General features: G+C 41.5%; 1 protein-coding gene across 4 annotated transcripts in view; it reads right to left on the bottom strand.

Annotated features, from left to right (window-relative positions):
- The window catches only part of LOC120572184 (ADAMTS-like protein 1), a 97,510-nt gene that overhangs the window by 21,891 nt on the left and 59,917 nt on the right, over nt 1-15,702 (bottom strand). For 3 of the 4 annotated variants that reach the window (XM_039821367.1, XM_039821363.1, XM_039821364.1), the window contains exons 3-7: nt 9,157-9,284; nt 4,295-4,340; nt 3,704-3,940; nt 2,352-2,478; nt 1,705-1,779 (exon numbers count right to left, since the gene is read on the bottom strand). In XM_039821367.1, the coding sequence (XP_039677301.1) occupies nt 1,705-1,779; nt 2,352-2,478; nt 3,704-3,940; nt 4,295-4,340; nt 9,157-9,284 (613 nt within the window). Of the gene's footprint in view, nt 1-1,704; nt 1,780-2,351; nt 2,479-3,703; nt 3,941-4,294; nt 4,341-9,156; nt 9,285-12,449; nt 12,644-15,702 lie in introns of those variants that run through there. The other variant, XM_039821366.1, reaches the window with a different exon arrangement.

The raw sequence follows: 15,702 nt of genomic DNA, 5'->3' as shown, positions 1-15,702 counted from the left end.
TCAGACCACTACAAATCTACGAAGACCCGGCCGTCCCTCTAAACTTTCAGCTCATACAATGAGAAGACTGATCAGAGATGCAGCCAAGAGGCCCATGATCACTCTGGATGAACTGCAGAGATCTACAGCTGAGGTGGGAGACTCTGTCCATAGGACAACAATCAGTCGTATACTGCACAAATCTGGCCTTTATGGAAGAGTGGCAAGAAGAAAGCCATTTCTTAAAATATCCATTAAAAGTGTCATTTAAAGTTTGCCAAAAGCCACCTGGGAGACACACCAAACATGTGGAAGAAGGTGCTGTGGTCAGATGAAACAAAAATCGAACTTTTTGGCAACAATGCAAAACGTTATGTTTGGCGTAAAAAGCAACACAGCTCATCACCCTGAACACACCATCCCCACTGTCAAACATGGTGGTGGCAGCATCATGGTTTGGGCCTGCTTTTCTTCAGCAGGGACAGGGAAGATGGTTAAAATTGATGGGAAGATGGATGGAGCCAAATACAGGACCATTCTGGAAGAAAACCTGATGGAGTCTGCAAAAAACCTGAGACTGGGACGGAGATTTGTCTTCCAACAAGACAATGATCCAAAACATAAAGCAAAATCTACAATGGAATGGTTCACAAATAAACATATCCAGGTGTTAGAATGGCCAAGTCAAAGTCCAGACCTGAATCCAATCGAGAATCTGTGGAAAGAACTGAAAACTGCTGTTCACCAACGCTCTCCATCCAACCTCACTGAGCTCGAGCTGTTTTGCAAGGAGGAATGGGCAAAAATGTCAGTCTCTCGATGTGCAAAACTGATAGAGACATACCCCACGCGAACTTACAGCTGTAATCGCGTAAAAGTTGGCGCTACAAAGTATTAACTTAAGGGGGCTGAATAATTTTGCACGCCCAATATTTCAGTTTTTTATTTGTTTAAAAGGTTTGAAATATCCAATAAATTTCGTTCCACTTCATGATTGTGTCCCACTTGTTGTTGATTCTTCACAAAAAATTACAGTTTTATATCTTTATGTTTGAGGCCTGAAATGTGGAAAAAGGTCGAAAAGTTCAAGGGGGCCGAATACTTTCGCAAGGCACTGTAGGTCTGGGTTAGGGTTAGGGTTAGCATGGACATTAAGTCAATAACAACAGGGACAACCAGTAAACAGAAGCAGTCATGTGCAGACAGATGGTTACAATCTAAGTGCCCTTGGCTAAAAAGAACGGGGGAAATACTTATAATAAAAATCTGCCCATTCAGAAAAAGAAGTTATTTTGGACTTGCTAAGGAAGCAATCTATAAACTAACCATGGAGCAAAGGACAAGTATAGAGATGGAACATTTGTTATAGATTTGATCCAGTGGGGAGCTTGATGCCAGTTCTTTGACATCAGTGATATTTTCTGGAAGCCTTACATCTTAGAGCCAGGGCAAACGGGAGAAATTAATGCCTACTCTGATTATTCTGCCTCAAGCTACTTTTAAAACCAATCCAATGGAGTATATTTTATGATAAAAGTTAAATTTTAGATTGTTATTTGGGTGAGATATTCATTAGAAAGGTCAAGCAAGCATAACATATATAATGAAAAAATAATATTATAATAAAACATAACTTATTTGGCAAAATAAGCAAACACTGCCAAATATAAATATCATGTTGAGCTGTTTTGGATGGAAGGGCACCCTGGACCTACCAGGACTTACACAAGTGATCCGGGCCTTTCAGGACTAGACGCACATGACGACTCTTATAGGGGACGGCAACAACTGTGTCCTCAGCTTGAGTGAGACAAACACACAGAGGGAGAAAAATAGTAGTACAGTATCGATCAATACTCATAGAAAAGTCAATATAATTACAACTGGCAATACAAATACAATCAGATGTACTCCTTATTACAAGTAAACCAACCCTAATGTGTAAAATCGGCCAGTGTTTCCTCTATGTTGATTTTGTAGTGGTGGCCTACCACGGCAAAATTTCTGCCACCACGGTATCAGAAATAGGGATGTACAAAAAATTTAGTCGCGGTTGCCTTTTAAATTGTCCTGCCAACCTAATGCACCCCCCAATTGGCTGACGCTCACATTGCAATTTAACAACAAATAGAACTATTCAGAGGTTATTTGGCCTGTCCAGTTTAACTCCACATACTGTTGTGTTGATGTAGTTTATGGTCAAAACGTTCGGACAGACCTGCCCCCACTACTACAAAAAATCCTAAAGGAAACACCGAATCGGCGGAACGAAATGGTGATAAAAATAATTAAATAATACATAAATAAAAAATGAATTGTGTTAAACTTAAACAGAAAAAAGCTGGGCAAGTAAAGATCTTAATATTCATTACTTTTTCCTGAAGCATGCTGGGATTTGTAGTGTCCTCGCACCAGTCTGCAGGATGAGCCATCTCCATTGCAGACACCGCAGTTGTCCTCCTTTGCCGTACTCCCCAACTCATGATCACAACCTACAATCTATAAAACAAAGACAAATAAGAGGATCATAAAAAAAATTACCCAAGACTTGTTTAGCATCCTGATTTCTAATCTTCGGCTTTAAAACAAACTCCAATTAAGAAAAATGGGGAAAAGTCCCGGTAAAAGTACTCCTGTTGATTCCTTTAGACCTTACAAAGACCCTAACATTTTATTAAAGAAAATATCTTCCTTCATTCCAGCATGAAAATGTTATAATCAAATGATCCAAACAACCCTCAGGGTTCTTCCATATTCATACCAGATCTATTGTTTGAAACATCCCCTTTGAGTTCATCATGAGGTTTTCCAAAAAATGTTCCCCACTGCTTTTTATCAAACATTATCTGCAACCATCCATAGTTGATCGATGACTTCTTTCACAATTTCTGTCGGTAAGACAAAACCAAAACCACAGCGCGATTCTAAGCATGGTAAGAGACTGTACGCCTCGGGACGTAATTTCATTCAACCGAGAAAAAATGCATTGTAAACTATTTCCTGGACTGTCAGTCAAAAACCGAATTTCAAATATTGTTCTCGTTGGGGATTCATTTGTAAAGCAGATGGCATGACGTAGCATTGAAGTCAACCTACTGTGTATAGGTTGTCTTGAATTTATTTACTTGTTGGCTCTTGCATCCAAATGCACTGTAATGCCATAACTTGAGAGGCAGTAATATATCATTGTGTTGACAAGTATATATAAATGAACAAAATATATTCGGTTTTAGAAAGAAATTCCCTTTAATGGGGTTTATATGGTCACAATTTAACATGATTTTCTCAAACCGGAGAACTTCCTTCGCTGAAGTTTATAGTTTTGGGCAAAATAGGTTTCCTTTTTAATTAGCTGCCATTTCTATTCTATGTCATTTTCATAGAAAAAGGATGTCTGGAATCACAACACATAGCCTACAGTATATGTATACAACACACTGATATGAGGAAGATACATCTTCCAGATTTCCTAATAACAATTGATCAATATAAAATTTTTTGGGGTATCTGAGAAGTCTGTCTTGGGACCCCAAAACTGTGTAAAAGTCCCAACACTGAAACCTAAAGCTAAAGGAGTAGGTTACTTCTCTATTTAGTCTCCATAATGTGAGTCTACAAGTCTATATTTTATAGATTTTTGTGATGGATACATTAAAATAAATAAATATAAACACAGTAATGGATGAAAACAATTTAGCTCTCTGATTCTGATTCTTTCTCCTACCTGGCAGACTCCGCTGATACAAATGTCCAAGGACTCGGTGTAACAGCGTGTCCCGTCCAGCACCTTGGGCGCTAGCTCCAACACAAGGCCCGAGCCCTTGGCTTTGCACTTGAGAGCGCAAGGGTTGTCCGGGTCATTGTACACAGGGAGCCACTCATGGTACTGATCCTGGTATCGCACATCTGCATGAGCCGAACACTGCTGGGCACGGAAATCACCAACATCTGGAGGACAATCCTGAGGATAAACAAAATACTTAGCCAATTTTTATAACTAGTAGAAAGTATATCACTATAAATGTGTCTTGGTGGTAGGACCGTTGAGACTGTGATTGCTGAATGTCAACGTAGTGATCATATAATAAATCAAAGCAGAGTAAGTTTTATGCTTTCCCTTCCCAACTTCTCACTTTCTTTCAAACAACAGGATCGTGGATCACTAAATTACACCCTTTAGCCATAAACCTTGGTCATATTTTCACAGTTCCACCTCACTGAATTCTCAATCACAATTTGTTCAGTTTATTTCAATAAAAAACACTTGAAAGCTCTCTTGACATCCATTACATAAAGATGAGCTTGCCGAACTTACCACATTACTGCATGTGCGATATTTGATATTCTGGCCTTCGCAGGTCCTGCAGAAGAAAAGATGAACATGTGGGTGAACTGGCTTCATGGGGCGAATGATAAAACAAACCACACCAATCATCTTCGCCCGAGGCAGCTGGTATTATAACCGTTGACTCTTATAATTTTTTGAATTGCTGAGCACGATTGGAATCCTACAGTGCTGATGTGGCAACCAACAAACGGGATCTGTGGTGTGTTTGCAAAGATGTAACAGACTAATTCACACAATGTGACGATGCATAAATACAAAGGCATGCGTTTGATTTCACAAGTGGGGGGCACGATGAAGCACGATTACTATTTCCTGCATTTATATCAATCTAGCAAATAACAAATTATGATTGATTTCAAACTATCATAGCCAATAGTAAAAGGAAAGAGTTACAAAAAAGATCTGGAAAATATAAACTTTTACAAACTGCAAAAGAGAATTTCTTTTTTTTTTTTTTTTTTTTTAAATGGGAAAAACAGTCATCCATTGGTACTGAAAATACTAATATATAGTACTAAATTCTCATTTGTCTTAGTGATCAGTCTTTAAACAAATCATAATCCAACAGTACTGCACATACAGTAGTAAAGCAGACACAGTAGGGCCATCTGAGCTGTGTCTGCTGAACAGATTGGAGCGGTTTGGATCACAACTATCTGCATGACAGTCTGCAGTGTCTTTGCCTAAATTATGGAGCTACCCACTTATTGAAAATTAGGATTCCTTTGTGCTTTGATGCTGAGTGATGATAAACCATTGATGGTGACTATGATAGGCCAATTATCCAAGACCCCAGTGGAAACTAATCAAAGGATATTCTTTTGAGTTTGGGAACTTAAGCAGAATTCCAGTGTCATCTGCCCTTAGCTAATCTGGAATCATGATTGGAGGCAACACCGCAGAGTTTTGGACTCACGGATGAACGAGGGCTTGAGGACTTTTACAGTATTATTCCAGAGAGCGGAGGGAGTGAATGTGAAGTGTATGGCATGGCAAGAACATTAGACCCTGTGACGTATCCAGACAGTCCCCTCTGCCAAGCCAAACAGAAGGTCATGGGGCTTGGACCTAAACAAGAGACGTTCAAAGACCAAGAGTCGAGAGACAGATAGCAAAGATCTGGATCAGTGGGACGACAAGCAATATATAAACTAAACGTTGAAAAAAAAAAAAAAAGGGGAATAAAATGAATTTCCCTTTTCATTTCCTCTTGACTTTGGAAGCTACAAAGTGGACGCTAAGCAGAAGTAGGGCTGGGACTAAGGATTCATCATGGCGTCATCATAGGTTAGGGAAAAACGACTAGAACACATAACACATAACTCACAGACTATGACCCTGCTCTTTTTCTGCCAAATGACACAAAATACACAACTACAGAGAGTTTGTTCATCAGTACACTGCACACAAGACTGCGCATAGAGTATAATATTGGACATGGATATGCAGTAAGATTTGCTTGGCTAGTAATGTCCATATATATGTCATCAACTCTCACATGAGATGTGGCTGAGTTTTTAAATGGCTGAAATATGCTCTTTCTGTGAGCTCTGCTATTGGTCAATTTAGGCAATTGGGAGCTGTGAGGCCATCTAAGAAGGGTAACATGTAGTTGAGAAAGATGAAGAAACAGCAGAAAAGGGTCCCTAAGTCAGTCCGCAGCGAGATGTCTCGGCAACTATTGGCTCAGATTGTGAAATTTGGAACATATGTCTATGGTGCCCAGAGGATGAATCCAAAATGCTATATTGATCCCCACACTTTTCATCTAGCGCCATCAGCAAATCAAAGTTTTCACCAGTGAAATATCTCCACATCTACAAGATGGATTGGAACAAAATGTCGTACAGACATTCATGGTTCCCAGATGACGTATCCGAGTGATGAACTCGTTTTCTAGAGCCGACATGAGGTCGTGGTTTTAGGGATATTTCAACAACTATACGATGGAATGATGTTTGGTACAGACATGTCCACCTCAAGTGCATTTTAATTCCTTTGATGATTGACTTCTACGTAATCTGTACACAGATTGTTGTTGTTGATTCCTGCAGGACATGGGCTCAGTGGCACTGTCGAGAAGCTGGGTGTTTTTAGCACTGCACATGCAACACAGAGGGTGGTCTCCTATTCTGTAAAGTAGGAGACATAATCAAGGTGCCAGGCCCAAGTTAATTAGAGCAGCTTAATTAGTCATTGCCTTGGAGAAAATTCACTTTTAACTACCACACCATTTAAAGATAGACTTTAAACACAGCTGTGGTATGGCTTTGGTGAAATTCCAAAATGCCACAGTCATTTAATGTGACTGCCTGTAATTTCTGCAAATTAGTGACCCAATGAAGAATAAAAACATCCTTACCAGCAGTGAGAAGTTATTTGCAACACTTGCATACTTAAATTGTTTCTTGCTCCTGCCTAAGACTGCTCATCTTAATTTCCTAATGATGGAAGGTTGTCAATAGGGTACACTGCTCTTTCAATTATTTAAACAGAGTAAAAATGAAGTCAAGGCTGGCCTCTTTTAATAAAAATAAATGACCGAAAAAAAAAAAAGAAGACTAATCTGACAAGCCTCGTAAAAGATTTGAGCAGCGCTTTCTCTTGCCATGACACCCAATCCATATGTCCACACTTGCTTCAAATGCGGTTGTTAATAATGGAGATTGCGATCAAGTGAAGTGTGTTGTGCGGGAGGGACTAATGAGGGCCAGGCGATCTGTGTTTAGTCTGTACTTTGCATGTGCACTTTTGGGAGGTTGGCTAACCCTTGTGAATCTACATTAGCAGAAGGTCCTATGTATGTGCATTTGCTTAAAGGTCAGAGAGTTGGAGTGGTATTGGTTTGGAGGGTGTGACACACTCACACTCACACACAGGGCCTTGTGCTGTGCTCTTTAATGACACTGTTTGATCTGCCACCCGGCTCCAAGCTACTGCTCCCTCATTCCCACGCAACAGCAGGGTGAGGTGGGATGAGGTGGGACGGAGGGTCCTACCATTTCGTCAAGAACCCCATACATTACTGCTCCTGCCAAAGGACACATGAGTTTGTAAACAGACCCGCCTGGACTTACATGTACGTCTTCACATACACACACACCGCCTACATCCCACATGGAGCTCAAACCCCAAACACCTTTTAACACGTCAATTGCTTTTACAGCCAGTGGCATTCTGAGGGGTGCCTGACCAAAAAATTCTGGAAAAGCAAAGAGAAATGGCTGCTGCTGATATCATTAAATGAACTCCTGAAAAAGCCATTGACCTCAATGTTTAAAGTGCAGCACATGGGGGGGGTATGGCACATTGACTTTGAGGTTTTGACAGCCTTACGCGTTTTTTAGCCTGGCTTCCCAGCACCAGTGCAGAGAGATTCATAGTTATGGCACGCTGGAAGCACCTTATAGTACATCTCGGTTGTGACCTTGGGTATGATCGGCCCTGTTTTGTCAGTGTGTCTTTGGATTGCTGTAATGTTTTATGATCTCACTGGCTGCTCCTGTCACTGCTGGAGTTCCCCCCTGAAGCCCCAAACAGTGAAACAGAGGGGACCTTGGCAGCGAAACTCACTGGCTACCTTTAGTGAGAAAGCAATACTTTAGGGGAACTGTAAAATAGAGGAATGCGGTGAAGTCACCCTGCAGCTATTTCCCAGTCTATAAATGTGACAACATTTCTATAGAAAACATACCCTCTCATTCTTTCTTTCTCCTTTCTTATCCTCTTTCCTCAGATCCATTTGTAATTGACCACTTTGCCCAGTACACTTGGCCTCAAGCTTTAATCTTGAAGCCCACAGAGTTAGCTTGAAGCCTAACCAACCGGGTGACTTTGGCACCAGGATGAAAGGGCCAAGAGGTCCAAAGTGCAAGTTCCAGTTTGTCCTGAGACTTAAGCCGAGATGATGAGCAGTGGGAATCCAACCTATGTGGGTTCACTGCTTGCAGAGCCCAAACTCTATCACAGAAAATAGTTATTAAAAGTGACATGTACTTTGGCAAGGGACATTGGTTGTTATACTTTGATTTGTGAAGAAACAAACGTGCCATTACCGAAAATAGATCCCTATTGTCAGTGATGAATTCAAGATTTAGGCTCATATAGCCGTCTAGACAGTTTTAGGAGGTGGATGGGCAAGTGATCTCAGTTGACCCCTCAGGGCTATTTAACAGTCACATTGCAGTCATATGTATTTTAAGCGCTCCCATTACAGCCCATGGGAATGGAGCGATTGGTGAGATTTACTCACACTATTAGGGACGCTGTCTGGATTTATTTGGCAGAACAGCTGTGAGCTACAGAAAAAGAGCCCCCCATCCTCCTCCTTCCCTCTCTTGAATCTTAAAGCCATGATATGGCACTTTAATGGAAACCAGTCCAACCCCAGTCCGGACTTTGCTCTTTAAAAGAGGAGATTACCTTGGATAGCGTTTGAACACACGCTTACAAATTGTCCATGTGATGTTTCCATTTATCTATAGGTCAGTGAGTTTCGAACTTGAAATTAGACATATTCAACTTACCATAATTCCCCTCCCCTCTTAAATCTTATTACATAGCATTATTCTGTGAGTACTGCACTCATACATGTCTATTTTTTATGTCTCTGGTTCTCATAATAGAAATATTTTCCATGCAGCTACCCTATCTCTAATATGTGATATTGTTAGTAGATTAGTTGTAGTCATTAGCACGCCAATGAACTACATATTGCACTATGCAAAAAACCTGATCATCACCCATGGTGTTGCCCATGTCCACTACATTGTCACATATAAAGTATGTATCAGGCTTTCGGATTAGAATTGGCTGAGAGGTGGCCTTACTTGGAACTGAGGCATCGTCTGAGGGAGTACGAGGCGCCTCCTCCACAGGTCCGGGAGCATTCACTCCATGAACCCCAGGCATCCCACAGAGTGTCTCTGTCCTCTTCTGATCGGGCCGTCCGCGAGCTCTACACACCAGGAGACATGACATGAGCAGAAGTGAAGGAAGTGAAGAGTTAGTACATATGAGTGATCTGTCATGGACATCCTTGAGCATTTCGCATTTTCACCATTATTATCTCATCCATTCAAACAATACTTTATTGTTTGTCCTAATTCCTGTCAAGACCCAACCAAACATTTAACATGATAAAAGTGAGTTAGTTATGTTCCCTTTTGAAATGGAAGCAACCTGTACACATACTCCCCAGCCATGAGTCGGGGCCTTTTCGGTTTAAACTGATTCTCTTGCAGAGCACAAAAAAAAAAAGCCAGAACTGCGAGTTGAGAGCCTAAATTACACTCCAGGAGCTGCTGAAAGCGGAACACAAGTGCATGTGACAGGATGAGGGAGACTGCAAGGGGAAGTAATCGAAAGCTCTCGACTTTTGCCCATTTGAATATTTCAAATGTCTGAGTCATCCTTTAGATTATGAAATGTTAGTCCTTTCTTAAATTCCGGGCCTCACTTGTCTGTTAATTGCATCATGCTGTATTTGGCAGCAGAGGTAGGGATATTACTCTGGGATCCAAAGTCAATATTATTATGTGAAGATGAATTCTGCGACTGCAAGGATAATGTGAATCTTAGATGTTGAGTGACAGCCAAAAAATAAAGACCCTCTCCACCCTTCAATCTTAGACTCATTTAACTCCTCTTTGCCTTCCAAGGCCTTTTGTATTTTCAGATTAGATTTGACTGGACTGGCTCACCTTGCTCTAAAGAATGTGTTTATTTGTATGCTGGCACTGTCATCTGATGTGGATTGTGCCATATGAGTTATGTTTCTTTGTCTTGGCTTTACTTAGCAGCCTAGCTCTTCTCAATGCCCTTTGCAGTCCTGACTGAATGAAGTTAGAGAGCTAAGTTATAGGCTCAGATGGAGTGAAAAGGAAAATAGATTTATTTTGCTATCTAGAACAAGCAGTATTCCACTCAAAAGCTGCCAACAAACTGGTTCTATACCTCTTGAATGGATGAAAACCTGGAAAATTAAAAAAGAAGGACTTGGAACTAACACTGGGACAAATCATCCACCTCCTATGGCAGCAGGAATGTGGTTTAAAAAACTAGAGGTGCAAACACATTCAATAAAATAATCCGCCATTCAACAGAGGACTTAAGGCCATGAAAAGGAATAGATGGATATACGAGAAAATTATCATTTTTCACAATAACCTGAGGCAGTCTTTCTGTTGTTGGTGAACCATGACAGAATATTTTAAGATTGCAGAAATGCAGCTTTTGTGCGCTTAAGACCCACCACGGGATCTTTGCACCACGACGGCAGTCAGAGTTTTTTTTACAATGACTTAAAACATCCCAAATCCTGCAGATTAGGAATGAATTGTGAGGCATAAAAAGCTTACCCTTACCCTGAACACACAGAATAATGCAGGAACTATGGGAAATCTATGTGTAACACCTGCTCTTAAAAAGATTTTTGCCCATGGAGCTGACAAATAGTTTAAAGTGAATGTCCAGCCTTTCATTTGAGGTACACATGGCCTTGATATTTTAGAGGAAAAACTCAGGATACACCAAGTTATTTTGACCTCTTTGGCCCCTTTTCCCAACAGCATGGCATTGTGCTTCGTCGACAAAGATGAATGGATCTTGCAGAGGAAAGCAGATATAAAGGTAATAATACTGCTTTGATTATTTTCTTTGGGTCACGGTAGCAAAAACACCCATGCTGCACGCTGCGGAGCGGGGTGCTGGGTTCACGTTATTAAAGTGCGTAGGGACTGATATAAATGGCTGTCAGTGGTGATGACGCCTGAGGAACAGCAGAGGGGAACAGAAAGACCTAAACACGCAGCCAACGGAGCACACAGCCAAATATATCAGCAACGGCACTACTTTTTGCACAGGCCAACTATTCCAATGTTTGGATCCACGGTAAATAAACACAGGCTGTGCTCTGGGCAGCCGGTTAGCACACCACCTTAATTCTTCTTTGAAAAGCAATCAGTGAATTTTGCAGTCAATTACGGCTGGGAGCTGTGTGTTGCAAAGCCAAGAGAGCTGGAGGCATAACAAGGCTGGTGAAGAAAGAGGAGAGGAAGTCGATGGAGGGACGGAGGGATGGAGATGAGGAGGTTGTTTGGCTGACTATGCTGCTATTGTTCTCAATGAAGGCAGAGGAACACAAGGCTCCGCGAGTCAGAAGGCCATCCTGCTGGGATTTGGATCCAATAATCCAAAGGCTTGGATATCCACTTGGAGCCTTCCTCACTCTCCATCATTACAAGTCCCACCTCTCCTGCTCTAATCCCTCCAAGGTTTTATTTGCACCGCAACAGTACCATTTACACAACAAAGGCATGTACATTTAGACACATTTATTGTCTGGCTCTAATGCTATGAGAAGAAAGGCCCCGTGGCTTGGGCTGTCGCCCATCCAATGTTTTCACATCAACTGGAAGAGAGGAAATGAGCATATGACAAAAGACCAGTGATCTCCACATTCTGTTATTCTGATGGACAGATTCTATTTAAGTCACCTGTCAGCAGCTGGGACTAAGGACATTTTCCTTGAAAGATGGAAAACTCCTCGACAGGGGAATGAAACCAGACTCCGCTGCCTTTTTTGCAGACTGTGTCAATATACATACGATGGCCTTTTCAGTCGCCAAGACATATGATATTTGCACATCTGCTGAATCCCTTGTCGTCTACTCCACGCTGCACGGCACTGTACTCGACGTGATACCGCAAGCAAGGCAGTCACTGTAATGTAACAGGGAGTCCTAACCTTAGACCAAACAGCTTGCTGACCTGTGTATGCCTGACAGTCTACCTAGATCAAGAACACAGAGGAGACATGGGGACTTAGAGCAGGAGTAAATAAGACAAGTCAGATCACATAAACTGCCTTATTAAAGCTTCTGCTGAAAGGAATACATAATCTGAAGAGCGCATTTCTCCTGCAGATAATCAAACTCTACATGCACACACACTCCTACACAGTGAAGCAATCTATTTGAACACTTTTCTGAAAGCTTTACTTGATGTGACAAGAATTTTAAGGGGATTAATGATGAAATAAAAGGTAAAAGACAAAGATCTCACTAAACGTAATGAAGTTTTCCAGGATGGAAATTGAAAAAAAAAGTAAACATTACAGTACCAGGATAAGAAGAGCTGTCACCAGTAGCTTGCAAGATAAAAAATCTTGCTCCATTCCTTTTTCAAAGTGTGTGAGCCAATCACTCTAGTTCTGAGTGTGTGTTTGTTTGTGTGGGAGCCCAATGGGTGATGCTCTCCTCTCTGGCTCACTATGTGTGTCCTGTCTGTCTGCCTGCCGTCTCCTCTCTGACTCGCTGCCTTTCTTCCTCAGGAGTAACTTAGGGAAGGGGAGGGAAGGAGGACTGGGAGTGTTTGTGTGTGTGTGTGTGTGTGTGTGTGTGTGTGTGTGTGTGTGTGTGTGTGTGTGTGTGTGTGTGTGCGATGCATGAATGTGGGGGGAGTATTTGGGGGGATCCAAGCCCCACGAGTCCTTCAGGTCTGGCACACTAGCCAATCAATAAATGGGCCTCAGTCAAGCGTGCTAGTTCAAACAAGGAGCTGGGCCAGCTGCAACTTCACACGTGTGTGTGTGTGTGTGTGTGTGTGTGTGTGTGTGTGTGTGTGTGTGTGTGTGTGTGTGTGTGTGTGTCAATCATAGAGTAGGAATAATGGCAGACAGACAACAATTGTAAACCAGTTTTCTTCCCCCTCTGATTTTTTCCATTTCTTCGTCCGATATCTCAAATTTCGGCCTCTTATACTCCTCTTTTTGCTCCTTCTCTCATTTTATTTCGCTCATGTCGCGGTTTTTTCATTTCTTTTTAGCTCTGGACAGCTTTGTTCTGTCTACTGCCAACACTGTGTTTTGGAAATGTCAAAAAATCTCAGTCACGCAGAGCAAGCTAATATACTAGCATGTTTTGGGTTTGACATGTCCTTTTATGATTATCTTCTGGAAAACCAGTACCATGCATGCACAGATATGCTGACTCCAAACATACATCTTAACAAAACTGCTATATACTGTATTAGGGACTAGATGACTTCATGACTTGGGACGGTGTTTTGCTTTACAAAGAGTTACATGTGAGAGCCCCATGTAAATCAGATGACATAGTCTGGTCACTAAAGCTATCAGGACAGACTTCTCAGCCATGGTGGCTTTTTTTTTATTTTTTATGAGCTAAAAGGTCTACTTCAATAGCGCCTTTCATAACATCTGGCAGTTTAAGCCAGTGAGCATTTGCACTGTGGAGGTGGGGAACAAGCCAGGTGTCCCCTGGAGGGACAATACCTCTGGTTATGGAGAAAAACAACCAGCAAGATGGACAGCTCTTGGCGTAGAGGGAATATTCTATACACTGAGTAACTTTCCAGTTTTAACGTTTGAAGTGGCAAGATACAAAAAGAAAAGCTGAAACAGAAATTTAAAAAACATATAGAGCAGTCAAAGTTTCAGTGCAAACCCACTGGTGCCCCTTGATGTGACTTACAAGGTAGCTAGCGATCATTCAGGAATTCAACCCTGACGTTCCAAAGACAATACAAACTCTGTGCCCTTCGAATCAAGTCTTCAAATCCACCTCCCAATAAAACACCAAATCAAAAACCACATAATTGCTATCAATTAAGGCTGCGAGGAATGTGCTGCACTCCAGAGCAAATAGATGTCTTGACACTTAACCAGTACACACACACACTTTTTTATACTTGAGTTATACACAGCAAACCAGTCTTGAAGTCTTAACTTGTTGCTGACAGTAGACTCGGTCACTCACACAGCTTTTTTGACTTGGTAGTAAGGGATGTCTGTACATTCTGCAAATTGGAGAATTATCCACATGCACACATGCGTGCGCACACACACACACACACACACACACACACACACACACACACACACACACACACACACACACACACACACACACACACACCACTTAACACCGGTGTATTTTGTGTTACCAGCAGGAAGGGACGTGGACGTGCACGTTTTCAAAGGCCTACACAGAAATTATACCCCCTTGCACTCTTAATCCATAACCTTCTGATATTTGCTTTCAGAAGAAATCCTTCTCATATTTGCAAATGTATGACTTCAGAAAATAAACTGTGGCATCGGTGATGTGCCCAGAGTTTAAAACTAAACACCCGAGGAGGAAATTAACGTGTTTGACTGACACTCACTTGGAGCCAGTTCTCTACCACAACATTGCTGGAGGTGTCTCCTCACAGTTTAAACAATAATCCGTGAAGACGATGAGGTGAGAGAGAAAATATATATATATATATATATATATATATATATATATATATATATATATATATATATATATATATATATATATATATATATGTGTGGAATTATGTACTTAACAAAAAAGTGTTAAATAACTGAAAACATGTCTTATATTCTATATAAAGTAGCCACCCTTTGCTCTGATTACTGCTTTGCACACTCTTGGCATTCTCTTGATGAGCTTCAAGAGGTAGTCACCTGAAATGGTTTTCCAACAGTCTTGAAGGAGTTCCCAGAGATGCTTAGCACTTGTTGGCCCTTTTGCCTTCACTCTGCGGTCCAGCTCACCCCAAACCATCTTGATTGGGTTCAGGTCCGGTGACTATGGAGGCCAGGTCATCTGGCTCAGCACTCCATCTCTCTCCTTGTTGGTCAACTAGCCCTTACACAGCCTGGAGGTGTGTTTGGGGTCATTGTCCTGTTGAAAAATAAATGATGGTCCAACTAAACGCAAACCGGATGGGATGGCATGTCGCTGCAGGATGCTGTGTTAGCCATGCTGGTTCAGTATGCCTTCAATTTGGAATAAATCCCCAACAGTGTCACCAGCAAAGCACCCCCACACCATCACACCTCCTCCTCCATGCTTCACGGTGGGAACCAGGCATGTAGAATCCATCCGTTCACCTTTTCTGTGTCGCACAAAGACACGGCGGTTGGAACCCAAAGATCTCAAATTTGGACTCATCAGACCAAAGCACAGATTTCCACTGGTCTAATGTCCATTCCTTGTGTTTCTTGGCACAAACAAATCCTCTCCTTAGCAGTGGTTTCCTAGCAGCTACTTGACCATGAAGGCCTGATTTGCGCAGTCTCATCTTAACAGTTGTTCTAGAGATGTGTCTGTGTAACAGTGATATATTTTGAATACATTGTACATCCATAGGTTAAAATATACTTGTGCATACAAGTATAAGTTAAAACTGCTAAGTTAAAATGCTGTAATTCATTGCACTGTTTGGTTAAAAAGATGGTCATTAATTTCTTTGAGTTAAAATGCACTATGATCTGTAGATCGGTAATCCATTGCTCTGACCTTGTCAGGTAAAAGAGGCTTAAAAGATAAATAGGATAG

Source organism: Perca fluviatilis, chromosome 14, assembly GCF_010015445.1.
Source record: "Perca fluviatilis chromosome 14, GENO_Pfluv_1.0, whole genome shotgun sequence".
Taxonomy (NCBI): domain Eukaryota; kingdom Metazoa; phylum Chordata; class Actinopteri; order Perciformes; family Percidae; genus Perca; species Perca fluviatilis.
The sequence above is the reverse complement of the archived record's forward strand: the minus strand, read 5'-3'. Positions and strand labels throughout refer to the sequence as shown.